General features: G+C 37.5%; 1 protein-coding gene across 5 annotated transcripts; it reads left to right on the top strand.

The window, feature by feature from the left end:
- On the top strand, positions 1-27,467 carry spata6 (spermatogenesis associated 6). Of its 5 annotated transcripts, XM_004914001.4 has the most exons (11): positions 2-122; positions 619-733; positions 7,344-7,406; positions 8,019-8,097; positions 8,891-9,106; positions 9,868-9,961; positions 10,676-10,716; positions 15,259-15,437; positions 20,746-20,845; positions 25,531-25,616; positions 27,040-27,467. In XM_004914001.4, the coding sequence occupies exons 5-11, from the start codon at positions 8,999-9,001 to the stop codon at positions 27,221-27,223; spliced, it is 792 nt and encodes a 263-aa protein (XP_004914058.1). In that variant the 5' UTR covers positions 2-122; positions 619-733; positions 7,344-7,406; positions 8,019-8,097; positions 8,891-8,998; the 3' UTR covers positions 27,224-27,467. The 5 variants fall into 5 exon arrangements, with proteins under 5 accessions (XP_004914057.1, XP_004914058.1, XP_002931460.2 ...); XM_002931414.5 differs by lacking the exon at positions 8,019-8,097; XM_004913998.4 differs by lacking the exons at positions 2-122; positions 8,019-8,097 and adding an exon at positions 168-188.
- Positions 27,468-27,975: the final 508 nt, after the last annotated feature.

Genomic DNA, 27,975 nt, shown 5'->3' with positions numbered 1-27,975 from the left:
TATGGTTTAGTGGGCGGGTTAAAGCCAGGAAAAAGTTTGCTCAGCGTTGTAAGAAGAAATGTATGTCTGCTTAACGGAGCAAGATGGATGCCTGACTAAAACATGACAGGAAGTACTTGAAGGTACTAATTTAGCAGACGAAGGAATGGGTGTTGTGAAACCTGCGGGAAGGATGCAGCAGTGAAGAGGTTTGGGATGAATCAGAGAGGAGAATACTGCGGGGAGTGGCGGAGGGATAACTGAAGGCCTGACTACTTATGCTGTACGGAGCAGGGACTCGGATAGCGCGCATGATAGAGTCAGTTTGTGACAGGGAATTACATAGTAAAGCAGCAAGGAGCGGCGACAAGAGGAAGGAAGGTCCAAAGACATGGGGGAGGGAGGATGCAGCGTAGCAACCAGCCTCTGATAGGCTGCACTCACATGCACTAATGTTCTGCCGCTTCCGCCGGTGTGCGCATGTGCAGACCCAATAGTAATACAAATAAGGGTGAAGGAGACTAAACTTTAGCTGAATCATTTGTAGTTTATATTTACCATGCGCGCAGCATCAGGGTGTTGTTTTCTCAATACGTGAAAATTATTTGTGCTAATCTTGTTATTCTTCTCGATCATTAGGGCAGGAGGCATCTCCAAGGCAACACATACACAATTAAACAGAGTCTGTAGTAACCGTGCTATGCAATGTGGGCTTTCATTTCATTTGGTCCGCAGCTCCTGTCCTGAGGAGACTGTAAGTTTCTTTGTTGTTGCATTGTATTTCATTTAAATTGTATTTAATATAGTTAAAGGTTTGGTTCACCTTTAAGTTAACTTTTACTATGTTATAGCATGGCTAATTCTTATCAGCTTTTCAATTAGTCTTAGTTATGTGTTTAAAATAGTTTTTAAATTATTTGCCTTCTTCTTCTAACTCTTTGTAGCTTTCAAATGGGGGTCACTGACCCCTGAGCCAAAAAACTATTGCTCTGTAAGGCTACAGTTTTATTGTTATTGTTACTTTATATTACTTATTTTTTATTCAGGTCTCCTCCTATGCATATATCAGTCTCTTAATCAAACCAAACCCTGGTTGCTAAGGTCATTTGGATCCTAGCAACCAAATAATTGCTGAAACTCCAAGCTGGAGAGCTGCTGGACAAAAACTGAAATAATTAAAAAAACTACAAATAATAAGAAATGAAGACCAATTGCAAATTGTCTCAGAATATTACGCTCTACATCATACTAGACAATCCCTTTAACAGCTGGGGTACCTGTGCTGTTTTACTATACCAAAATTCTGATTCTCATCCCTCAGGGCTTGTGTGGGTGTTTTTGTTTTGCTATATGTTTTTCCTTAGACTAGAATTCCTTGGTTTTAGAGTTAAACTATTTGTGAAAACTGAGAAGCTATGCCAAATGCCATAATGCACTAACATACTTTCAATACATACCATCTTGAGATCTGATAACTGTGACCAGATCTCTCTGTAACTGGTAATTTTAATCAATAATACATAACTTATGCACATCTTAATGTAACCAACAACACTAAGGGGCTGATTTACTAACCCACGAATCCGACCCGAATTGGAAAAGTTCCGACTTGAAAACGAACATTTTGCGACTTTTTCGTATGTTTTGCGATTTTTTCGGATTCTTTACGAATTTTTCGTTACCAATACGATTTTTGCATAAAAACGCGAGTTTTTCGTATCCATTACGAAAGTTGCGTAAAAAGTTGCGCATTTTTCGTAGCGTTAAAACTTACGCGAAAAGTTGCGCATTTTTCGTAGCGTTAAAACTTAAAAGGTGCAAAGTTTCGCGTAAGTTTTAACGCTACGAAAAAAGCGCAACTTTTTGCGCAAGTTTTAACGCTACGAAAAATCGCCAGATTTTACGCAACTTTCGTAATGGCTACGAAAAACTCGCGTTTTTACGCAAAAATCGTATTGGTAACGAAAAATTCGTAAAGAATCCGAAAAAATCGCAAAACATACGAAAAAATCACAAAATACCGATCATTACGAAAAAAACGCAATCGGACTCATTTCGACCCGTTCGTGGGTAAGTAAATCAGCCCCTAAGGGCCAGATTCATGAAATCACGAGTTAGAATCCCAAATACGATAAATTTGGATTGGATAAGTTCGCAAATATCACGAATATGCTTACAAAAATTTGTATTAGTCACGATAATATCGTATTGGCGATCCGAAAGTCATAAAATTTTCGTACCGGACAATCATAAAATGCAGGAAAATCTTTCCGACTTTGATTCTTCTGTGCATGATTTTGGAAGCCTCCCATAGGAATCAATGGCACTGTACAGTTCCAACCTGGCCCAAGGAAAGTCACGATAATGAAGCTTGAATGAATCCAAAACTTTCGTACTCGCGCAGCAATACGATTTTGTTGCACAAATTTTGTCGCAAGTACAAAAAATTTGCGCAAGGTACGAAAAAGTCACGCAAACGGCGAAAAATTTGCTGAAAATACGCTCTGAGCGTTCGTGGATTAGTAAATGTGCCCCTAAGTCTGCCTCAGGTTCTTCGTTCTGGGTGGGCAGTATATTCGGGAACTGAGTTTCCAGTCCAGGCACTGGTAAGCTTGTAAAAACACCAGGAGATATTTCAAAACTATGTAATTTGTTTGTTAATTGGCCAAATACTTTCTGTTCTTACATTTTCGCCATTGCTTACAAAGCACATATTTTCACTGAAAGGAACTGGAGAATACCGTCTTCTCTCTTGAGCTGCATTGAAAAATGGCTTCAGGTTGCCGTGCTAATAGTCAGCAATGGCCCAGACATTTGAGGACTGAAATGTTCTTGTAGATGTTCAGGTATAATTTGGAAATATTGAAATTTATGTCAGATAGGGTGGGGAAAATGGCAGAGGTATATGAAATTTATTATACAGCTCTTTATTCAAGAATCACACTTGCTTTCTAGGAAGTAATTCATGATGTTCTTTAAGGACTCATTCACTTACTCTAGGCGAGTGATCCCCTACCAGTGGCTCGGGGGAACATGTTGCTCACTAACCCCTTGGATGTTGCTCTCAGTGTCCCCAAACAGGACACTGTCTTACATTCCTGTCTTACAGTAAAGCCTCCTGTAAACTGATAGTGTGCATAGAGGCTACCCAATAGCCAATCTTAGCCCTTATTTGGCACGTCTCTGAACTTTAATGATGCTATTGTTGCTCTCCAAGTCTTTATACATTTGACTGTGGATCACGAGTAAGAAAGGTTGGGGACCAGTGCTCTAGGCACATTTGCACCTGTGCATTAACCCATCACACATAATCATCTGCTTGCTTGGCAATGTCACTAAACAGCAGATCTTTTTTCCAATATGGCCACCTACATGCTGGGGCCATATTGATGCAGTCTGCCAAAACTAGTTTGAAGGTTTTTTTCTTCTTCAAATGTTACCCTGTGGTGCTCGTGCAGAAGTACCCCCAGGCCAGTGATTACAATCACTGGCGGCGGGTAACATTTGAGCATAACTTTAGGTTACAATAGTTTTTATTTTACGAATAGGATCTTTTTACTTAAGGGTGCTTCTCGAATTTTAGATGCTTTGGTCACTACGATATAAAACATATCTTGCCTACTGGAAATGTATTATATATTGTCTTAGGGGAAAACACATTTGATGTTTTTGGTCTACTAATCTTGAAAGAAATCACTGTACAGATGGAGCCAACTTTACTTATTCACATGATGCCACAAAACAATAATCATTTCATTGTGAAATATGGTTATAATGATGGTTATCTAAGCAATAATCTTTACAAGTACAATATACACTATAAATAAGTAGGACTTGTGCTTACGTTATTTTTTTTATAAATGGAGCATAAAATATATTGCCTTATGCAAATCTGCCATTGAGGCTTATTTATCTCTGTATGTGGGTTTATCCATATGAATGGAAGTAGCTGCACTGATTGCTCTCACTGGCTGAATGCCTTTTGTTTATTGGTTTATTGGCAGGTTGACTGATGCGCTTGTGAAAATTGTTTTATATATGGTCAGCAAAACTGCTGTGATTTTTGAATTATAACTTAAAAGCATTTTCTTCCATAAGGTTTAAAGTAAAACATGGCTTCTTTTAATTATTCTTGTAAAAGAAAACCTTAAATTATCTTTCCAGTTTTGCCAGGAAGCTATACTTTTACTTTAATATTGGTGTGCTCAGTACTGCCGTACATGACACAACACCTGGAGACAACAGAACACACAGATTTCTCTGTTTTTGGCTTATTCTTTCACAAACTATTATATTTTGTTGCTGCCCTTTGGTACACACATTGGTGATCCATATCATTTACTGTGGGCATGAACTGCATCCAGCTGTTGGAGACTTTTGCAAGATTGTTGTATTTCATTCAAATCCAGTTTTTAAAGCGAGAAAATCAATCCTTGCAGAAGTATTTAGACCCATGACCATTCTCTAATTTACAGATTAACAGACCCTACACTGATTTTTTGTGACACTGGTTTATGTTTTAGTAAGAACAGTAAACTGAAGTATACTCTTTGCATAAATATTCCATCACTACACAGTTTTAAAGGAGAACTAAACCCCCATAGACAAAAGCTACCATAGACTGTCCTCCATTAACCCCCCCCCCCCACCTGCTTCTTCCCCATAAAAAATAAAACAGTGTAAGGAGGGAATATTTATGCAAGAGTATGCTTCAGTTTACTGTTACAAACAGCACCACAGGTTGTGAATTGGGGTGCAAAAGCATTTTGGGCCTTTGTATAACTTTTTCTAGAGTACAGATAAGCAAAATTTTTCTCCAGGTATAAAGGGCCATTGACTTCAACGTGTTTAGCAGATTTTTTAGCAAAGCAAAATAGAACAGATTGCAAGTTTACATTGGTTGAAATTGTACCAAAAACAATTAAAAACAGGGTGTCCAAAAATATTTTTGGCATTGTAGATGTGCATCAGTGAAGAAGGTAGGTGGCAAAAAGTTGGAACTTGGATGTTTATGTTTTTACTTTCATCTACAGTGTGTTGCATGGGTGGCAAAATACACATGTCTTTGCCTTTATGCAAGTCTAGTAGCAGCTATTAATCTCATTGTGTGACAATGGAGGCTTGAGTGAGAGAAGTGTGCTGAACAATTTGGGGAATTACAGGCCATGTCCTACAAACTTGACAATATACATTAAAAATAAAGTGATCAATGCTGACAATATTTACTAATGATTAAGGCATAATTATAAGTGTACAAAGATCAATAATTGTAAACATATAAAATATATAAATATGTGTACAGAAGGGCTTGCTTTAGCATTTAATGTTCTTCCTCTTTAAAATATTAAAACAAAAAGGAAGCCTTTGTAAAAGCAGTCTTAGAGATAATTTGTCCTAAGCAGAATGTCCTTGAAGAGGTTTCTGGAATGCATCCCATTGCTCAGAGCACTCATAAATACACTTCTGCTGAGTAAAATGGCACTTCACCTAAGTGATGGTATATATGTATCATTATCCGTAAATGAAAGATTTATGGCCAGCCATCTTATTACTGGTTTTTACAAAGTTTTACACTGCATGCAGAGACAATTCAAAGCCAGTTCTTTCAAACAAAACACCTACTGTGTACTAATGAATTTATTCTAATTTCTGTATGTTCAAATGGCTCACTGAAATCATTGTGGTTTTTCACCTCAAACTCACATCTGTTTTTAGCATAACTAGTATAAATTGAATGTGGAAGGAACGCTAACTAAAGACTAGTGCCACACAGGGCGGATTGTCGACCTGCAGATAAACGAGAATCTGCCCCTACACTTGAAAAATCTGATTGTTTTGGCTGCAAGCGGAGTTTGCCCCTTGTGACATTGGCCTAAGGCTACGCGTGAAACTCCATATGCGAGCAGTTTTGTGTGGCCATACACGTAGCAATTCTGATCTTTACTGCGACTAGCCCCACTGATGTTCAGGGCTGAATCGTCAGATGTGAAGGTAGAAATAATAGGAAATATACCTCCACCACCCAATTCAGCCCTGAACGCAGATTCAATAGTGCCGATCAAAATCTTTTAACCCGCGAGACGACTAATATTCACAGCCTTTGCAATATCGGTCATCTCGGCGATCTGCCATACATGCACTGAATATGGTATGAAACATGGTTTTGTATGATATCATTGGGCTGGGCTTATTCTCGGCCTGCGTTTGTGTTTCTTCTTGGACTCCATATAGTGCAAGAGAAAGATACAAATCTCTGTTAATTTCAATCCTGATTATAGTTAAAAATAAAATTGCTTTAAAGGCCACCTGTCACCCTAGTTTTAAATCCTTTAATATAATGTTAATTCAGCAAAATAAACTTTACTTACTCTATATAGATTATTTAAATTTAGTTTACTTCAGTTTTGGAATTAACAATGACAGCAAGCAGTCAGGTGCCATTTTGTGGACATTGTTATTAAGTTATTAAGTTTTGTATTACCCCAAAATATTGTGTATGCACCAGAATGGGGGACCTAATGCACAATGGTGCATTAGTGCTGAATGGAAAGTGAAAGTAATGAATGAAGATGTGATTGACAGCCCAGATTTTTGAATACATTTATAACAGCTAAGGATGTTTGAATAAAAAAAGAATTTGCGTTTCATATTTAATTTCCAAAGGACTTATATTATACACATCTTAAGTCTGGGTGACAGGTCCTCTTTAAACTGCAGTAGCCATGTTTGTTGCTGGTAGAAAAATGTGCATTGATTTATTTGTGATTTTGTTTTCCAACTTATAATTTACATTAAAGGAAACAGTTATTTTGTACAGCTACTCTTTTTAGGGTGATTGGGCTTTTGAAACCTATAGCAAGTCTTAATTTCAGTAGCTTTGCAGTGTTAAGTTTATTTTGCATTGGCAATAAACCTGAGCTCAAAATTGAACATAAATGACACTGGTTGTTCTCACACATGAAAAAATACATTAAATGCACTTAGGTTGTGTAGTGGATTGTTGTTTAGTAAATAAACTGTGCCTTATGAGATACTTGTTTTCCCTTTTTAAAAATTGCCATTAACTGTGCCAGTTGTAATCTTCATTTCTGACAAATACAAGAACTGGAATCAAAGTCAAATCTTAATTGTTGTACAAAGCAATGTAATCATTTGTAATTGAATCGTCAGAAATGCAAATGTTATCTGTTTGACATTTTCTACCAGTGCTGTGTCTTTTCTAATTATCTTTATTAAAGTCTGAAGCTTACAAAGGGAATGCTTCACAATTAATCCCCAGTTTGTTACACTGCATGACATTTACCTCTGATAGCCTTTTCTCCTAGACCTTGATGTTTAATTATTGTTTTTTGTGCCCCCTCAAGGGAGTTGTTGAAGAACCTACATTTGAACAGTGACCCAGCTACATGGCAAGAATGCAGAAACAGGTTAAAGAGCATGTTTTCAACTGCTTTTGTTGTTCAGTGACAAAATGTATTATGTTAAAAAAAAAAAAAAAAATCGTATTTTTTCTATTAAATCAGAAGCCATCCTGATTATTTCTATTTCCTCCTAAACGAGTTTACTGCCATAGGTTCCTTTGTTGTAAAGAATGTAGACAGCTCAATTAGACTTTAATTAACAGTAAGTGATTTTATTACAGAAACACTGCATCTGTATAGATGTTGATATAACTGAAGTGGTCAGGTGCTTGCTCTGAAAGGTGCTGTACACTGTTTCAATATAAACAAAACTTGCATTTACTTTATAATACAGTGGTGGGAACCCAGTGGACCTCTAGATATTGTGTAATACAGCTTCCACTGATATCTGCTGTTAAGGGTTGTTGTATGTTGTTGATAAACAAGGTCTGAGAGGTGATAGTTTAAAGTGAAACTGACACTAAAAAAACTTCTCTTCAAAATATTAATGTAAATTAAATGTTACTTATCGGTCATGATTGTTTTTCACTAATAGGGCTGCTTTTGTAAGTAATTGTTACTTGAAGTGCCTAAACCTGACTCTTTTGCCAACTTGACTGTCTCTTCTCAACCTGTCAGTTATAGCTTCTAAATGCTTATGGACTACTGCAGCACCAATATGGCAGCCCCCACATAGAGGAACATGGGGGTCAGATAGGTAACGTAAATGCATAGGGCAAATACTTTTATGGCAAAAATACAAATAGCATGCATAGACAATGTTATGATGTAAAAAAAAAAAAATTACATTTCTGGTGTCTGTATCTCTTTAATGCATAATTAAAACATAATTATTTCTCTGTGTGATTTTATTGTTATTTTGACCATGGATTTGGCTTTTCATAAGCAGTTTTGATTCCATGGTCTCAACTTTGCAAAAACACAAAAAGATGTATTTGGCATAATAAAAACAAATTATGTGATCTGACCTCTATGGAGTAGCCTTAAGGAGTAAGCTACACATAAAACCCTACACTGCAGAGGATAATTTATCTTATTTTGGGAAGTTACCTATTACATGTGCGGTGTTCTTACAAGGCCGTTTTTGCTTGGTGCCTTTCCACAAAGTTTTTCCTGTCTGGCTGGCTTTGCTTTCACCCCCACCTCACCTGGGTTTACTTGGATGGGTTGAACTTGATGGACACTGGTCTTTTTTCAACCCTATGTAACTATGTAACTTGCTGTAATGGAATAGTTATGGAAGTCGGTAGGACTGTGCATTGTATTTGCAGAACTGCATAATTCTATTGGTTTATATAAAAACTGTCCTCTTGGGGCAGGCAAGATGGTGATGCACATAATTATTTATTTTTCCCCACCTGTCTTTGCTCTACCCAAGACAGAGAACATTGTTTTGGGAAAGCCGACCCAAAGAGGCTTGTGCATTAGATCTGTAAATAAACCGCATCTGTTCAGTTTCTGCTCCCTCTTAGACTTTATCTTTTTTACAGAATTTAACACATGCCCGGAAGGATAGCTCCTGCAGGACTTCAAGGAGCTATGAGCAGCCAACTATTGCCTCCAAATCTCGTTCGCCGTCACCTTATACAAGGAGACGTATGTGTGAACTGTCACAGGATACTAAACAGAGGCTGGCGCATTTAAACTTGGGACCCTACGAATTTAAGAAGGAAACTGATAACAAGCCTCCATTTATTATCAAACGTGTAGGTTCAGCCAGTAAATTTAATTGTTTTGACATGTCATTTTACATTCAGGAAAATTGGCATAAAATCAATCTCTTAAAAACTAAACATACTGTCTTTTTGAAAAGGCTATGTCATTGCTACAAACAAAAATGTGATGGGGAAATAAAGGAAATTGTGGGCTGCTTGTCACACTACTTTTATAAATATAGCCATAGACTTGTAGGAATGATATCTGAAACCCCTAGTTTTCTCTGTCTAATGACCTTCGTTTAATTTATTAAAAGTGGAAAAAACATATCTTTGTAGTACAGGTATGGGATCCCTTATCCGGAAACCCATTATCCAGAAAGCTCCGAATTACGGAAAGCCCATCTCCTATTGACTCCATTTTAATCAAATAATTCAGAATTTTAAAACTGATTTCCTTTTTCTCTGTAGTAATAAAACAGAACCTTGTAATTGGTCCCAACTAGGATAAAAATAATCCTTATTGGATGCAAAACAATACTATTAGGTTTAATTAATGTTTTATTGATTTTTTAGTAGACCTAAGGTATGGAGATCCAAATTACGGAAAGACCCCTTATCCGGAATACCCTTGGTCCCGAGCATTCTGGATAAGGGGTCCTATACCTGTACAATTTTTTTTTTCATAACCCCAAGTATAGCATCCAAAAGAGTGCCTCTTGAGCAAGAAAGGATATCATAGTTGCAAACACAAAACAATAGGGTTTTTATAAATGCCTTTTAAATATGTCTGTTCATTTTTATATTTTTAGGCAGACACTGGTAGTCCTTGTATAGACACATCACCTACATCATATTTCCCCAAAGAAAGTCTAAATGTACGAGAATGCTCCAGACTGTGCACTGGTAAGAAGTATAGCAGTGTACTTATATATACAGACGGATATAGTTAATAAATCACATTTCATTATATTGTAGTGTATGCATGTTTTAGAACATGCTTAAATGTGTGGACATGCTAGTAAATGAACATAAAATAATGTTTATATTATGGGTCTGTTTAAAGTCTTGATCACAATATATAGTATGGTTGTTTAATGCCCTGTTGTGATATATTACCAACAGAGGTTATACATGTTTGGCTTTTGTGGGAGCTACAGCAAATATAAGAGCTGTTACCTGTATTTTGTTCCCATGACTGAATATTTTACCTTCAAAGACCTGATTATTCTTACAATACATGTATAATGTGGGCAGGTGATTAAGTGCCAATACGTTTACTGTCAATATATCAAAAGATTGATGATACCAGGAAAAAGGCTGACCTTGCCCAAGCTTTGTGCATGGTGTTAATTAGACCATTACCTTTATTGCTGCTGATGGTCTACAAGCTTTACCTGCTCCTAAAATGCCACATACTGTATGTTTCAAGTGGTTGTAATGTAATATGTTGTAATTTCTTAAAGAATGGGTGATAAGGAGAACTTTTGTGGTCATGCCTGTTGCAGAATTATTCTATATGCACATGTTTAAAGCTTGTTACAGATTTGGGTTTGGTGTTCCTTTGCATTTCATTTTGATTTAATCTTACTTTAACACTAATAAAAATGTTTTTAACAGGTAATTCATTACTTGGCAGCTACAAACCTAAAGATTCCAAAGTAAGTACAGTGGAATGTTATAGATTGAACTGGAAGCATGTTAAGTGGCTATAAAATAACAATAATTTTCGTCCTTAGAGTACAATAAAAATATAAATAAATAAATAAACAATCTTGCAAAAACTGACACTTAATTGGACAGTGTCCTGCTTTACGATATAAGTTTGCCTGATTCATTAAGCATTCTAGGGGGCAGATTTATCAAAATGTGAGTTAAGACCTTAATACATAAAAACTCATGTTCTGTTCATTCCTATGGGATTGTTAGAAGCATATTTATCAAACGGTGAGTTCTAACTTTCATCCATTGTTCAATAGGCTTCAAGAAATTCCATAGAAATTAATAGAACATGGGTGAGTTTTTATGTATTAAGCTCTAAACTCATATTTTAATAAATCTGCCCCATGGCAACGCTAAATATACAAATTGAGAATAAAATGCAGAAATCTACATTATTAAACCTTAAGAATGGGAAAACAACAGAAGAATGAACTCACAATGTATCTATTGGGCAAAATCACAAGCAAAACTTAATTAGCTGTATATAAGGAGAGATATTTTTACATGTAAACCTAGTTGTAGGGTATGAGATACAGGATCAAATGAAAAAATACTAAGAGACTCTTATTCACATTCCTAGTCTCATTCTAAATCTGCCCCACAATAAAATGTTATGACAGAGAGCAAGCCAGCATATTGGTTATTACAGTCCCTTAACATAACATAGTAACATAGTAAGTTAGGTTGAAAAAAGGCATACGTCCATCACGTTCAACCATAATGCCTATATATAACCTGCCTAACTGCTAGTTTATCCAGAGGAAGGCAAAAAACCCCACCTGAATCCTCGCTAATTTTGCCACAGAGGGGAAAAAATTCCTTCCTGACTCCAAGATGGCAATCGGACCAGTCCCTGGATCAACTAGTACTAAGAGCTATCTCCCATAACCCTGTATTCCTCACTTGCTAAAAAGCTATCCAGCCCCTTCTTAAAGCTATTTAATGAATCAGCCAGTATGACTGGTTCAGGGAAGGAATTCCACAATTTCACAGCTCTAACAGTAAAAAATCCTTTCAGAATATTTAAACGGAGTGGGTGCATTTGTGTCAGTTGGAAGGACCTACCGGTAAATTAAGCTTTAGAGAGATTATTATATGATCCCCTTATATATTTATACATAGTTATCATGTCACCTCTAAGGGCTCTGGCACACGGGGAGATCAGTCGCACACAACAAATCTCCCTTGTCACGGGCGACTAATCTCCCCGAAATGCCATCCCACCGGCGAGAATGTAAATAGCCGGTGGTGCCAGAGCCCTTAAGCGCCTCTTCTCCAGTGTAAACAAACCCAACTTGTTTGTGCAATTCAGCATGCTAGGTTAAAGCCACTTCAGTTCTATTCAAAACAAAGGTATTTTCTAGCATTTTGTTGGGGTGTCATTATCCAGTGAAAAACTCAGTCAAAATTGTTCCATGGCCAATGTATTCCATTATTGATGCTACATGCTTAACATCTACCTTGCCACCTAAATTGCTTTTAATTATGAAATGGTGCAAATGGGGATGATAAATTAGGCACAAGCTCCATTGCACATAATATTTTTACCAAGAAGAAGGGAACCAAGCAGGAATGCTGGAAAGACATTGCATGTAGATGAGGAGAGGATGTAAAACTGCAAGTTTTTTTTGTTTTTGTTTTTTTTAATTAACAAGACCCATGATTATATTCAGATGTTTGTGATTTTACTAGTAATTCCTGATTTTGAGTATACCTAGTATTATGTTTCAAACCTGGAAGAACCAGTAATAAAGAAACCTACATTTTTATTTTTAGTGTGCAGAAACTATTACTTGAAATTCCAATTTTCTGTTTGTGTTGCCTCTGGCCTCTCGTTAACAACAACCCTGTGGCAGTGTTTTCTATATATCGCTAAGCCACACAAGCTCCATATAATTTGGTTTCCTTGGAATGTCCTGATGATTCACGACTGTTTTATCATAGAGATTTTAATTAAAATTGATTTGTTAGAAGGGAAAAAACGATATTAACAGCAGGAACTTTTGGGCCCGGTAAGACAGCAATGGTTGGTCTTTAATTCATCACTCCCCGGATGGCCCAGAGCTGCTCCGCTTCTCAGCAAAGTAAGGGAGATTGAAATCTACCTTTATTAGCAACTGAAAACACTGCATGGCTTTGAAATTAAATGAAGACGTGTTGGGAATGAACTATTCCCAGAAAATAAACAAATAAACATTAACTTTGTCAACGTGAGATAGATTTGATTTTCCTTAAGCAGTAAAACACAAGATATCGATACACTGATTCTGGTTGATTAATGTATTTTTTTCTTATCAGCTCACAGAATCTCAAATGACATGAAAATCTAAATTACTTTCCTCATGATTTCAGCTTCTCTTGCTTATTTACTGCCTACAGCCAAATCATTTTTACTAAACTTCTGTGTTAGTGTGGTGGTGGTATGCAACATGTTCCTAAACAGCCAGGCTGAAATTTACACCCATGCACAAGTTCTTAAAGGGGACATGTCATCCAGGCATAAAAAGCTGTAAATAAAAGACTTGTTCAAATTAAACATGAAATCCAAATTCCTTTTTTTATTAACACATCCATACCCATTAGAAAGGCATTTAAATATCCCAGCTGCTAGTCATATATTGCCTGCCCCCCTTCCCCCATACCTTAGGCACTAAGGTACTGTTCAAAATAATAGTTGTATAGTATTGTTGTATTCTCTGACTTTCTGTATAATAGAATCAAAACAATGCCCCTTTTTGTTTATATAAATCATCTTAGAATCCTTTCTATTCTTGTATCTTTCTTCAGTGTTTCACACAATTTAAAGGCAGACTGGCTAGTGGTGACCTTTTCTAGATTTCAGTTTGGCTCTTTATGCATATAGCTCATGGCAGAGTTTCCACCACAATCTTTTACTTTAAGGCCAGTGACACACAACACTTATTAGAGCACTTTTCTGCTTGCAGAATTTGAGCTCACTGGGTAACAAAACACCCCAGCTTTGTCTCTTCATAGACTAATGTGGGAATTGCTTTGACCCAGCCACTGCATATTTGGGTCTGGGATAACCTAGAACAGTGCTGTCCAACTGGCGACCCCCCTCTGTGTGGCCCCCCACCTGTCTGGCTGCTTTGATGGCTTACTCTTGTGTAAGCTTTAAATGGTATCAGTACTGTGATTAACTGCCCCCCCCCTGCATGGTTCTCACCTCAGATTCCGGCTGTAAATCCCCTGTATTGTTTAAAAATGTAATCCCCTGTGTTGTTCACACCTTTTAATCCCTACATTGTTCACCCCCTGCATTGTTCACACTTCAGGCTCAGGCTGTAATCACCCACATTGTTCCCCTGTTCACACCTCAGGAGCAGTAGAAATCCACAAATAATCCCTGCACACTACAAAAAGAACATATACTGAGGTGGTACTGCAATTAACAAGTTTTTTAATATATAGTTATTGTGCAGACTGTAGGAGCAGTGCCAGCATTGCGTCACTGTATGCTGCCTGTGTGTGCCATACACACAGGCAGGGTAGGGCAGGCAGAGTATGGCACACACAGGCAGCATAGGGCAGGCAGAGTATGGCACACACATGCAGCATAGAGCAGGCAGAGTATGGCACACACAGGCAGGGTAGGGCAGGCAGAGTATGGCACACACAGGCAGCATAGAGCAGGCAGAGTATGGCACACACATGCAGCATAGAGCAGGCAGAGTATGGCACACACAGGCAGGGTAGGGCAGGCACAGTATGGTACACACAGGCCAAGTACGGCACAAACCAGCCAAGTATGGCACACACAGTCAAAGTATGGCACACAAAGGCATGGTAGGGTAGGCAGAGTATGGCACACACAGGGAGGGTAGGGAAGGCAGAGTATGGCACACACAGGCATGGTAGGGTAGGCAGAGTATGGCACACACAGGCAGGGTAGGGAAGGCAGAGTATGGCACACACAGGCAGGGTAGGGCAGGCAGAGTATGGCACACACAGGCAGGGTAGGGCAGGCAGAGTATGGCAGGTTTTTTGCTGTACTACAACCATTAATATGGGTATGGTCATGTGATAACACGGGTGTGGTTTCAAGTGGGTGCGGTTTCAAAAAGGGGAGTGGTCAAAACTGGCTTCCATTATCGGCCCTCCACCACGTAGGTCAGAATAAATCCGGCCCTCGGTACCACAGAAGTTGGACAGCACTGAGTCCTAGAACATTCGTTATTGAATTTTAATCTTCTGGCTTGCTTTTGTACCTGCAAAGTCAGAACAATTTGTGTGTTTGTCCCAGAGCTAGAAATGGAATACGTTTCTTCTGCCATTACCCTAAAATGCTGCAGCAACATCACATTTGGCTGCAGTATGGCACATGGCCCTGGTGATTTTATTACTGCAAAACTTAACTTGAGTAACAGCATACTGCTTTAAAAGTCTAATCTAATGTATTTTTCTTTTATCCCATTACTGATTTCCATAACTGATTTTTATTAATTTCTTTCTCTTTACAGTTTATTAGACATCAGTACATAGATGATCTTAAGGGTTCTCTGGGCAGCTTAGATGGCCATCTGTTCTCAGAGCCAGCTGGCAGGATGCTCCATTCTACTAGATTGTCTCATTCATTGTCATCATCTGTACCGAAACACCCACCAAACCCCATCCTAAAGCGCTCTTCTCTAAGAGAGAGGTAAAAATCTATTAGTCTATCCTTTAGGGGGATGTCAGACAGTACACTTTATCCCCAGCAATAAATGTATTTTCCCATGGGCAAGAATTGGCCAGCAATACCTGCCCCTTTACTTTCATAATGTGTTTTACATGCAGTGATCCCAGGTAATCCCCAAAAATGCAGGAGGCATTTGTAATGATTTCTTGGGATCTGGAATTAATGAGCGGTATAACCCACTGTATAAGCCTGTGAGACAGTTTATGGGGATGATTTCATACCAAACAATTTATTTCAAGTACAGCAGATATTACAAAAAACCTTTGTAGATACTATACAATGAATACATACATCTGAATGTCTTGCATTTGGCTCAACATAGCATGAGACATACCATAGGTGTTGGTGTACTGTACCAAATTCTGAAGGATATAAAATAGGCAGTTATATCTTTCCTTTCTAATCACTTTTTTTCATACCACTTAGTTTTCATAAACTGCATGTTTTTTGTGATGTTCAAACTTGCCCCATATTTTCCAATGACCCTTTGTCACTGTTTTTCTTCATATTTATTATTACTGTTCCATGTTTTTAATTCACTTGTCTTTGGTATCTCATAGGGAGTTCTCTTTTACAGTCCCACACTAAAGCTGCCAGCACATATCTGAGTGTCAGAAATAGACTTTTAGCTCATTCAGCCGAGTAGTTCCATAAAAATTCAAATTATTTTGACTTTTTTTCAGATGTGTGGGCTGCTGTTAAACAAACAGTGTTGCTTGTATGCCAAGCTTATCTGCTGTCCTGAAAGAAATGTAGAATACAGTGTTTTTTTTGCCTTTATTAATTATACTGCAGGATTAATGAAATACTTGAAGAAAAGAAACCAGGCAGAGAATGCAATGCAGAGCTTTGCTTGCATTGCATAAGTAGGCAATGTCCATATCTGCTTTAAAACTACACAGCCAACTTTTTTCATGTGACATACTTACAGTAGTGAACCCCACTGTAGCCAGACTTTTGCAGTATAGAAAACGGGCAAGCTTACATTTTTTTTGTATTTTGGTCATTGTTCTTTAGAATGCATTTGGAAGTGCTGTATTCACAAGCACCCCATCCATATCCTGTGGTCTCCGAAATCTTTGTGGGTGTTTTTTGAGTGTGTAACCCTTAATACAGAGAGCAAACCCATGCAAGCAAAGGCACCTAATACAAACTCCTTACAGATCGCGCTCAGGCTAGAATCGAGCTTTAGTGATGTTGAACACTTTGCAACCATTTTTTAATGAAATACAAAAAGATATATGAGTTGTAAGAAAATCAGTTTATAGTTGAACCCTAGTTCTTAAGTAGCCAGGACAGTTTATAGTGTGACATATTTGATGGTAAATGTAATTCAGATTATAAATGTAATGGTTTGTAATGGTAATGGTTGTTGATCCTTTACATATGGTATAGTTTTTCTTGCTTTACTTGACAACACACGGTATATGCTATGACATATGGTTTACTACAGCTTTGCAAATTGTTGTCCAGCTCTTGTCAAATTTACTGTTTTAATCTTATTGAATAAACTGGGAAGAATTCCAATGTAGATTCATTTTTGTTTTACCGTGCCTCCCCATTGTGAATCTACGGCCATCCATATTGATTTCTCTCCTTTGATAGTTTGTCCTTGTAAGTAGTTTTTTTTTTCTCAGTGTACAGACTAAACCTTTGAAGCAGATAGGAGACGTGATAGCTAGCATTCTTTACAAATATGCACACCCTTGGGAATTGTGAAAAAGTTTACTGATATATTTGAGAAGATTATGTTCTTTTTATTCTATGCTCTCAAGTTGTCCCCGCTGATGTCACTCGCGTGTCTTTGTTTTAAACAGATAATTGTTTGACATTTGAGACAGAGTTTTGTATCGAGTGATGAACTGACAGAGCGTGAACTCTTCTGCGAATTTTGTCTTTGAGCTTGTAGCAACTGTCTTTAATCCCGCTGAGAGTTTTGCCACTGTCACGTTGACTAATCAAGAAATCTGTTTTCTGAGTGTGGATTATTTGTTTTTCTTATTGTCCCTTTTTCAGTCTGTCTTGCCATGCAAGTTGAAGACAAACGTGCATTCTGCCACGCCAAAGAGGAGGGCAGTTGATCACACTTGACAGAGCATCTTTGAAATGAATTATGAGGAGGTCTTCTGTTGATCTGGCTTTTTTTAGGTCACTGAGCAATAATTCCTAAGTGTTTATACAATCTATTGAAATCAATAAACAATTTAGACTGGTGTAATGGCAGAATGTTTGCCCGTGCTGAGGAAAATTGGAAGTATGACAATGAATATAGCTGAAGTAGTGTATTTCTATCATCATGGTATAACATATAGCTAAGGTATTTCTTTGTACACCTAAAACTATACATTTTATACTTAATATTTATAAAAACATGCTACATGTGTTATTGTATCAAAGTGTTTTGTATAAAGTATCTGTTTGCTTAATCAAGAATAGAAAGGTGGAAACAGAATCACAATATCTATCCTCCCTAATGTACCTTTTCTTTTAGCCTAAAGTGGCAGGGAAAAAAATTACATTTCGCTGTATGTGTTTACACATAAACCCTTGGCAGACTGAGCTGCCGTGACAGCAATACAATGATGCCATAGGCCTAAGGTTCACTTAGTTTACACGTTTTAGTTCTAGAAAGCATATGTTTATTTAAAAGCATCTTTACTTTGATTTTCTACAGTAATTATAGATGTCAATTTTGCATTTATATAGCTCATTTTTGCCAAAGGAAGCAAGAAAATTGAAAACTTTAATGGTTTTGAGTTGGCTGACTTCAAAAGGACAACCGTGTTTCTAATAAGTGGATAATTGCATATATTATATGTTATTTTTTTATTTCATGTAAATTGTATATACTTCTCTGCTAAAACGTGAATCCAGCATGATTTCATTGTGACACATTTAGCAGACATTTCCCATCCCTTTAACCAACATATGGTAAAAAAGATAATAAACTAGACAGCAGCCCCTATCAAGCACCTATAGGAAAAGCAAAATGCATTTGGGCCAGTTAGGACGTTTCATGTTCTGCATTATTCAACTTATCATGGTTGCACTAGAATGCAGTTTAACAGCACAGGGCATATCTGCAATAAATGTAGATTTGGAAACATGACTGGGAGTATGTATAATTAAAACAAATACTAAGGAAGTGTGCTTGTTTTTGTTTTTTTTATTGTTTTTGCAGAAGAAGGATTTACTGCTGATAATTATGAAGCAATTGATCCATATTGATTATTGGTAGTTGTTATCTTAACAATCAGTGAAGTTTTAACAATATTCCAGGAAAGAGCTTTTGATAGAGCAGTCACATAGTAGTATATAGAGGTGACCAGCCTAAAGCCACCTCCAGTACAATTAATTCAAGATAGAGATATGAGTCCCATGCTAGGGACCTGGGGTTTTCCAGATAAGGAGTCTTTCTGTAATTTGGGTTTCCATACTTTGTTTAGTTTTGCTTCCAATAAGCACTATATCTTAGTTGGGATCAAGTACAAGTACTGTTTTATTATTATTCGGCCAAATCCCATAACATGGATTTGGGGGTTCGGCCAAACCCGAAAAACTGGGTTCGGTGCAACCCTAATTAAAATTGAGTCTGTGAGATGGCCTTACCATAATTGGAAGCTTTCTGGATAATGGGTTACGGATAATGGATCCTTTACCTGTATTGATATTGGAAGGTTAATATAATATTCTGGTGTGAAACAGATAAATTAGTTACAAAGAGTTTTCTTATTTCTAAAATAACCTAAATTTTAAAGGACAAAAGTTTGTCCTACCTGAAGTAAAACAAAAAATCTAGGAAGATTTGAATGTACGTTTTCCTTCCATAAAACTAAATTGTAGAATCTTCAGGAACGGCTGTCTAGGACTTGACTACCACGTACCGTATATTATACATTTACACATCTCTACCTACTGATAAAAATACATTGCTTAGCTGATAAACTGCAGTTTTAGCAGGATAGGCCAAGGAATATTGGTGAATGTATGAGTTGGATTTTATTTCCACACGAATTCCATTACGAATGCAATTTTCTGTCCAACTATGCAGCTTGCCCAAAGTGGCAGTTTGCCTGTTACTACCTGCATGGTATTGCGTAGACTTGCTTTGGGAGACTTCATCATTAGTGGTTATCTTGGATAAGGGTTGAAAGAGTGAAAGCATTTGGAATATATTTCCACATAAATGTTTTACTATGCCAATGTATTTGGCATATATATACATACAATAATAAAATGTTTTGCATTGTAGAAAATGTACGGTAGGTGCTTCTTTAGAACATGTAAAATATTGTACAGCTAAGTAAATGTTGGTGGAATGCTTTTCTATAGTAACCGCATGTGAATTAGTGCCATGTAGCGTCATTAATCTGTACCAGTCTAGATCTGATATAGGCCGTTGAAGTCCATAAGACAAATTCTACAGAAATCTTACTAGGGTCAGAATTGGCATGTAAACTTATAAATGTCGAACCTTTTTTTTTTTTTTTTTTAATTTTCCTACATGATCTCAAAAGAATTAACTATACAATATTTTACATTGCATGCAGTGTTGCGGTTGTGATGTAAATTGTTTTTGAATGCCTTTTTTACCTTTTATAAATACAGCTTGTGATCATTATGAGACGATGGAAAAGTGTTTATTAATGAGAATATAGCACAGACTAGTGGTGTGTCTCTGTATTTCTAAAGGAAAAACTTTACTGAAGCCAAACCATCTTTGTAATCTGACTAAGATTACTTATATTTGTGTTTAAAAGGTGGAAAAAATATACTTGTTTGTTTAATTTTGCATTAAGTTGTACAGAGCTGAAGGGGAATGTAACTCCTGTTCTGTATATACTTGCTGCAGAATAGTTAAAACCCTGTCTTCTTTGCGTGTGCAACAAATGCGCTGTAAGTGAATTACTAACTTAATTCTAGCCTCACCTATTGTTTGCCTTCCTAGAAGCACTCTACTCTGCTAGTGAAAACTGACCCTAAGGCGGTCATACATGAGCCAACCATGTACCCTCTCCAGGCAACCATGCCATGGGCCTAGGTGGAGAGCGTATGAGGGACTGTATATGGTATGGCCATCTGCCTATTGTTCCAGTCATTCTACTAGAGGGCACAAACAATCAGAACAGCAGAAAGGGATGAACAGCTGTTGTTCAATATCATCAAAAAAGCTAACTTTAAACTTCTAACCCTGCCTTAGTTTTAGGTTTTGTGTATTCACTATTGTCAGCAACTGATATTTCTTGCCATGGATTTACTATGCTTACAGGTTTCAGTCTGATCAGAGAGCATCAGCAAACTGGGAGGAAATCCACACAAGAGTCAAAAACACGATTAGGACTCACAGTGCTAGACAACGTTTACTATCTGTAAGTTTAATATGGGTATGGGATCTATTATTAACAGTACCTTGTACTTTATGCCAACTAAACTGCATAAGTCCATATTGGTGGTAAAACAATGTTTTTGGGTTTACTTAATGTTTAAATAATTTTTAGCAGATTTAATGTATGATTATCCAAAATACAAAAAGATTCCATATCTGGAAAATCCTTGGTCCCAATCTGGATAATATTCTATACATGTGCAGACTTTCTAATTGATTGTATTTAGAAATATTCTTATTTCCATGAAATGAAGTAAATGTTTATTTTTAGATAGTTCCCCTTTAATATATTTTTCAAACTATTTAAGATATGTGCAGCTTCAAAGCCTAAAATTTTACGTTAAAAGATAAATTTCAGCATCTTCAAATAAATGCTGTTAGCTTGTACTTGGATGACATTTCAACTTGCAATTGATTTATGTTAGTAATGTTTGGAAAAAAGCAATATTGTCAACCTTAAAGAATACAGGAAAAAAATAACAGCTAAAATGAAAATATCTCAAGAGAACCTCATGGTGTAATTCAATAACAAGAAAAGTACAGCTACCGCTTGTAAAAGAAAATTACCAAGTAGGGGCTGATATGCTCAACATTTTCCACATTGCTACAAATTTCAAGTAAGGAAAAAGTAGTAATTGTGGTATTTTTATTGCAATAAATGTTCATTTCCATAGACTTTGATTTGATAGGGTGTTAGAGCCTTAGTGCTCTAACAACTCATGAGACAAAGTGAAATTCCACTGCTTTAAACTGTTGTTCAAAGTTTATTCTTTGATAAATGTGACAGTTTGGTAAATACTTTCCTAAATGTCATCAGAATTTTCCGGCAGGAATGTGTGTATGTATGGTGAAAAATTATTAAACTGCTGGGCGAGACTGAAAAACACAGTTCAATATTTTGTAACTCTACCACCAAGTTTTCTTATGTGTTGTGTCCTAAGAAAAACTAAGGCCTAACTAAAGAAGTAGGACAGAAATGCTGTACATTATGTTTTGGGCTCCAGTACCACAAGGCATCCACAGCCCTTAAGCACGGAAGATCTGTGCCCCCAAAGATGCCCCAGTAGCTCCCCATCTTCTTTTCTGCTAATTCCCTTCACATGCTCTGTGCTGCTCTCAGTTATTGAGCTTAGGGGCCGACTCACAATATACTGTATATATACCCCCATATGTAGAAAAAGACACTGTTTGCTCAATAGCAGTAACCCATAGCATTTACCCTTTTGCTTTTAAACAGATGACTAAAAAAATTCTACCTGCTGACTGGTTGCTATGGTTACTGCTCCTGGGCAAACTTAGCACGTTTTATTACATAACCCTTATAGAATATGACTGTCACAATATAAGACTGGTTAGTAATTAATTCAGATTATTAGTTGATGGCAGCTTTGAAACCAGTGCATTTATTTAATAACCAGCTCTGTAGCATTAGCTTGTATGACAGACAAACCTAATTTTCTCCTTGATTACTTGGAATGACCTCGGCTTAGCTTCTCAGCAGCCGCTCAGAGTACACTGAGCATGTGCAGGGCCACTGACAGTCCTAATAAAATCCAAGATGGAAAACTCAATAAACTCTTCCCCAACCACTCTCCCTCCTGCTGGAGGCATTGTGGACAACGGGGAACCTTGGAACACATATTTTGGTACTGTCCTGTAATTCAGCCATACTAGAACAATATCGCCTCCATAATAAACATATTGATACCAACCCAACTACAAAAGGACATAACAACCTTCCTGCTGGGACAACCCTTCCCCAATCTGCCTAAGCACCTTCAAACACTAAGCAACCATATACTCACCTCAGCAAGGCTATCCATTGCCGCGCACTGGAAATCACCCACCCCTCCAACCATAACAGAAGTGCTACGGCGGGTCAATAGCAATAAAGACTTTGAATACAGAATAGCGAGACTATCTAACCAAATCCAAAGACACATGGCAAATATGGGAATTCCGGGGACTTGCAAACCCACAACCACCACTAGACTTCCTCCCGAACTGTGAACGCTAAACACGATCCCTACCCAATCCCTCATCAGGTACCACTCTGAACCTTAAGGACCACGGAACCCAAAGAAACTCTGGACACCAGAACCAACCACTTTACTTCCCTCACAGACTATTTTATCCTAGGCGCAGCTCTAGTTTTGGTTTTGTTTGTTTTGTTTTCCTGTCCCCCCCTACACCCTCCCCGCCCCTTAACAATCCCCCTCCCCACTTCCCCTACTACCACCCCCCCACCCACTACCTCCCACCACTCCCTTCCCCCTGCCCCTTCCCCCCCCTGCCCCTCCATCCCTCCCCCATCCCCTCCCTTCCCCCCCCTCCAACCCCCCTCTAACCTTCTTCTAACTTCTATACAAAAAAAAATGTTGAAAATAATCCGCTTTAAGAGTAATCAACTGCATTAACGAACTATCTGTCTGACTGTCAAATGTCTCTGAATTCAACAATAAAAATATGAGTTACAAAAAAAAAAAATCCAAGATGGAGAGCGCCTGTGACAACTTTGAAGGCCTGTATCATTACTACTATAAAGATGCTAAACCTTTACACTGGTGCAATAAGTTCAGAATGTAGAATATGGTATTTATAGCCATATTCATTTTCAGGGTTTAGTTTTCCTTTAAATGTGTTTGGATACATTGGGTTCATTATGAAAAAATAAATAGAAATTAAGCATTGATGGTTTGGTGTTTATTAGGTAAATATGTAAAAAAAGTTGAGATTCCAGAGAGCTGTAATTACAGCTAACTGGTACAAATGATCAGATGTCTAACAAGAGCATATTACCATGAGAGCTCGCTGAGCTTTGAAATTTGACTCTGATGTGCCGTTTTACAAATGTTCTGCTGCCACAGGAGTTTTAAAGGCGTGAGCAGTGAATGGTAAGCACCAGTGATTTCCAAGGCCTCTGCAGATCCTCTGAATTTATAACCCACAGGAATTCCCCTTCCCTCTCTCACTTCAACAATGTTTAATTAAAAATATTCATCAGTTTGTGGCTCATTACTCTTCACTCTTTTTTTGCATTTAAAAATCCCAGGAATAGCTGTAAAGAAATGGACACATTTGCTTTAGAATATAAAATGAAATCTTTTTTTTTGCAAAATGTATTTGCTCTGTGGGAAATGCAGTTGAAAGTGATATTACGCCCTCATTTAAATGAACTTATTTTTTTGATCATCAAGAAGTTCTGTCATTAAAAACCAGAATTATTTGCAGTTTAGTTTAGACCATTAAGCTTGTGTTTATATCAGACCAAGGAGAAACGTTATTGGCAGTGGTTTTAAAAGAAGTATTTTTACACTGCTTACCAATCTGGCAAGACTTATGAGACAACTTCCAAACAAGCTTAAGTTCATCATTCTCCATTGAAAAGCATGATTTACAAATAGAATAGACAGCAGTCAATAATGATTTTTGGACAGCATAATCAGTGTTGTCTTATCATTTTAACGTTCTAACTTAGCATTCTGACAACAATTGCCAGAAAGCCTTTCAAATGCCAAAGTCTAGGTCGGTGCCCCGTTGTAGTTCTTGTTTGCTGTATTTTCTCTCTGTTTTATTTCAGATCATTCTCATATTATTGTCCTTTTGTTTTGCTTTTACTGACATGCTTTACCCTTCTTATTTGAAACCTGGCAGTTATCTGGACTTGACTCCTCATAGCCCACCTAAACTTGGTCTCCCCAGTATCCCTAGACTGACCCGATTAAGTTCTGCTTCCTTTTAGTCCACATCTATTTCTTGCATATCTGGTAAAAACCTCCAGATCATGGCCTACTGCTTAGCCAGTAGGGTTTCTTAAGGTGACAGGATTAGGCTGTAATAAATGACCCAAGAAATTTCAAATGAGCTTATTAGCCACATCCAGAAATGTACAGGCCTCTCAACAATAAGGGGCAGATTTATAAAAGAGTGAACTTGGAGCTATCACAGTGAATTCACATAAGTGGAAAAAGCTGTTTTAAAGTAAAAGTTGTTGTAAAACAGGTGTAAAACACTTTCTCCATATTCACAAACAGAAACTCCAACTCAACCACCACAGTTCAGTTTTTGGTGAAAGAAAGACTGTCTTCTGAACCACCATTTTCCCGGCCATTTTAAAATATAAAGTAAAGCTGAGTAAAACTTTTCCCCCTTTGTCAGATCAATTCTCTGCTCATCTTCTCTACTTTCAGTCTTCATTTCACACCTCCTGTAGGGGCACCATTGGGGATCATTAGCATTTCATTGGGGATTAGCAGCCTATTGTCAGGGGATAAGTTTTTGTCATACTCTAGAACAGTAGGTGTAGAAAGCCTCATTAACATTGTTATAAACAAGTAAAACACTGATTAAAAAATGTTATATAAAAAAAGTTTTAACCTCGCATTTGCATTATTTTTTTAACCAGGATTTGGTTCGGGATTCGGCCTTTTTCAGCAGGATTCGGCCAAATTCATGCCTCTGGCTGAACTGAACCCTTAAAATTAAATGACTCGTCACATAAACACAGAAGTCCTGCAATATATTTTTTTAAAAACCTTAGTTTAAGGAAATGACATTAATACATGTACTTTAAACATGTACATTATTAGGTCTATATCATATTTTATGGTATCATTTTTAATCAGTGCTTTGTAAATCTAAATATTTACAATTTAATATATTTTTTAGGAGAAGTCTGTGTCATGGCAAGATGAATCCAGCAGATGGAATACAGTGCATGATGACACTTTAGGTCTCAATGATTTGCAGGACAGGTAAAGTATTGCAATATTTACTCTGATTGCTGCGTGGCTGTTTGATTGCAGTGATGGAAACTGCCATGTGCCTTTTATTTGCATGTTGGTAACAGAATCATTAACTCATGTGGTGTCAAGTCTCCATGTGAAATATTCACCTAACAGCTGTGTGTAGGAAATGAAAACAGTGCTAAGTGTAAGTGATTGCAGGTCGTATCCCTTTCCTAGTTTATTTGGTTATGTTGCCCCAGGGCACACTTTTTTTGTGTAATGGGACAGTACATTTGCTATCCTTAGAGAGCCATTCCCGCTTGTGCAGTCTATTTAGGTTACATCTCCTTTTAATTAAATCCACTTGTACAGAATGCTCGCTTTATTATTTTGTGTTCAAGTCTCCCAGCTTTTTGCTGCATGTTCAATGAGGACATCTTTTGAAAGTCTAGCAAGTATTTGGCTTTGTTAGAAGACTTTCAACATTTCATATAAAGGCTTCCCATTTGCTGGCTCCATTGGTGTGAATGTGGTACGCGTAGCTCCAAATGAATTGTAGTCTTCAAAGCCAACTTGTTTACTGCAATTAACGCTAGAAACACTGGTTTCAGTTTTTTAGGAACACATTATTTCTCTATATCATTAAGGAAACAGGGCTAGAAAGATGCCCGCATTCTTGGTGCATTAAGGGAATATTGCAGAAATTAAAACAATATTTGGCAGATTTGCCCGCATTGTTTATACATTTTGCTATCCATCAAGCATTTGTCCTTACCTACTTATCAGTGCTTTTCCCTAAAACATCTGACCTTTCATAACATTAAATCTGCATCTTACATAGAGTAAGCTTATTTTACCTGAAATCCTGAGTTTGTCTCATAGTAGGATCACCTTGCCTTATAAAACAGCCCTATCATTTATTTTGTATTAATGCGCTAGTGCAGTGCTGTCCAACTGGTGGCCAGCATCCAGCCTGCGCCTCCTCCCCATGTGGCCCCCCCACCTGTCTGGCTGCTGTGACTACTTACCTTTTTGTAAGCTTTAAATGCGACCGCATTGATGGATTTAAGGGTGTGGCTTTATATGACTTAATAAACTTCTTTCACATATAGGTGATATCCCTACAGTAAGCACCAACCATTTGGGTTTTTGCTGTGCTACCACCATTAATGTGGGTATGGTCTTAAAAGCTCTTGTAATAACATTGTGTGGTCTAAGGTGGGTGCAGTTTAAAAGAGGGGAGTGGCCAAACTGGCTTCCATTATCAGCCTTCTACAGCGTAAGCCAGAATAATTCCGGTCCTTGGTACCACAGAAGTTGGACAGCGCTGGGCTAGTGTGTTTGTACTTGCCTAGGTTCAGCTTCCAGAAGCTATCAGTATGATGTGTTGCTTTGATGTGAAATTAGCATGTAATTTTAAAAAGTGATCTTTGCTTTGTTTCTTTTCAAGGTCTTCGTTTTATCCAGAGACATCGGTTCATCTAGACAATGGGGACTTCTGGTCAAACAGAGCAGCTTTGTATCGAGGAAAGAGTCACAGATCCGTGTTTGAAGAAAGCCTAGATAAAATATACAAGAACATGTACAGAAATGCCTCTGAAGGAAATGTATATAGGAAGACCCACAGTTCCTAGTACATTTTTTTTAAAGCTATAAATCTGACATGTAGGTCTAGTCTTAGATAGATCAAACAAATAACCACCTTGCATAGAATAAAACAATTGTTATTTAGGAACCAAGACATAGGGGAAAATTAACCAGCTGAAATGCAGGAATGTTTGTCCTTTTCCACCCTTGAAATAAATCTATACATCCCCTTCAGCTTAGTAGGGCATATACTGTACAAATGTAATTACAGTAAAACAATTTATAGTTTCAGATGTCACCTTTCTGAAGAGTTACAAAGTGCCATTGTGATTGGATTAGTGGAAGAGTATATATGCTGAGGACTTCCCATACCAGTCAGTTGAACTGAAGAAGCTGCTCGGATGAGTAGTGAAACGTCTTCAATGATTACCAAACAAGTCCAGTTGCTTTAAATTTATTTATACTAGATAATTTACAGTAAATTGTTTTACCATTAGTGGAAATCAGTGCCCTAAATTCACATTTACATAGTAACATAGTAACATAGTAAGTTGGGTTGAAAAAAGACATACGTCCATCAAGTTCAACCATAATGCCTATACCTAACCTGCCTAACTACAAGTTGATCCAGAGGAAGGCAAAAAACCCCATCTGAAGCCTCTCTAATTTGCCTCAGAGGGGAAAAAAATCCTTCCTGACTCCAAGATGGCAATCGGACCAGTCCCTGTATCAACTTGTACTAAGAGCTATCTCCCATAACCGTGTATTCCCTCACTTGCTAAGAATCCATCCAGCCCCT

This window comes from Xenopus tropicalis, chromosome 4 (assembly GCF_000004195.4).
Source record: "Xenopus tropicalis strain Nigerian chromosome 4, UCB_Xtro_10.0, whole genome shotgun sequence".
In the NCBI taxonomy this organism is placed as follows: Eukaryota; Metazoa; Chordata; class Amphibia; order Anura; family Pipidae; genus Xenopus; species Xenopus tropicalis.
This window is presented reverse-complemented; position numbering and strand designations above follow the sequence as displayed.

Coding starts and splice junctions, on each gene's coding strand:
- spata6 (XM_004914000.4), top strand. CDS start 7,386: ATGGCAAGAATGCAGAAACAG. Junction 9,107..9,867: donor CTCCATTTATTATCAAACGT/GTAGGTTCAGCC, acceptor TTATATTTTTAG/GCAGACACTGGTAGTCCTTG. Junction 15,438..20,745: donor CGCTCTTCTCTAAGAGAGAG/GTAAAAATCTAT, acceptor CTATGCTTACAG/GTTTCAGTCTGATCAGAGAG.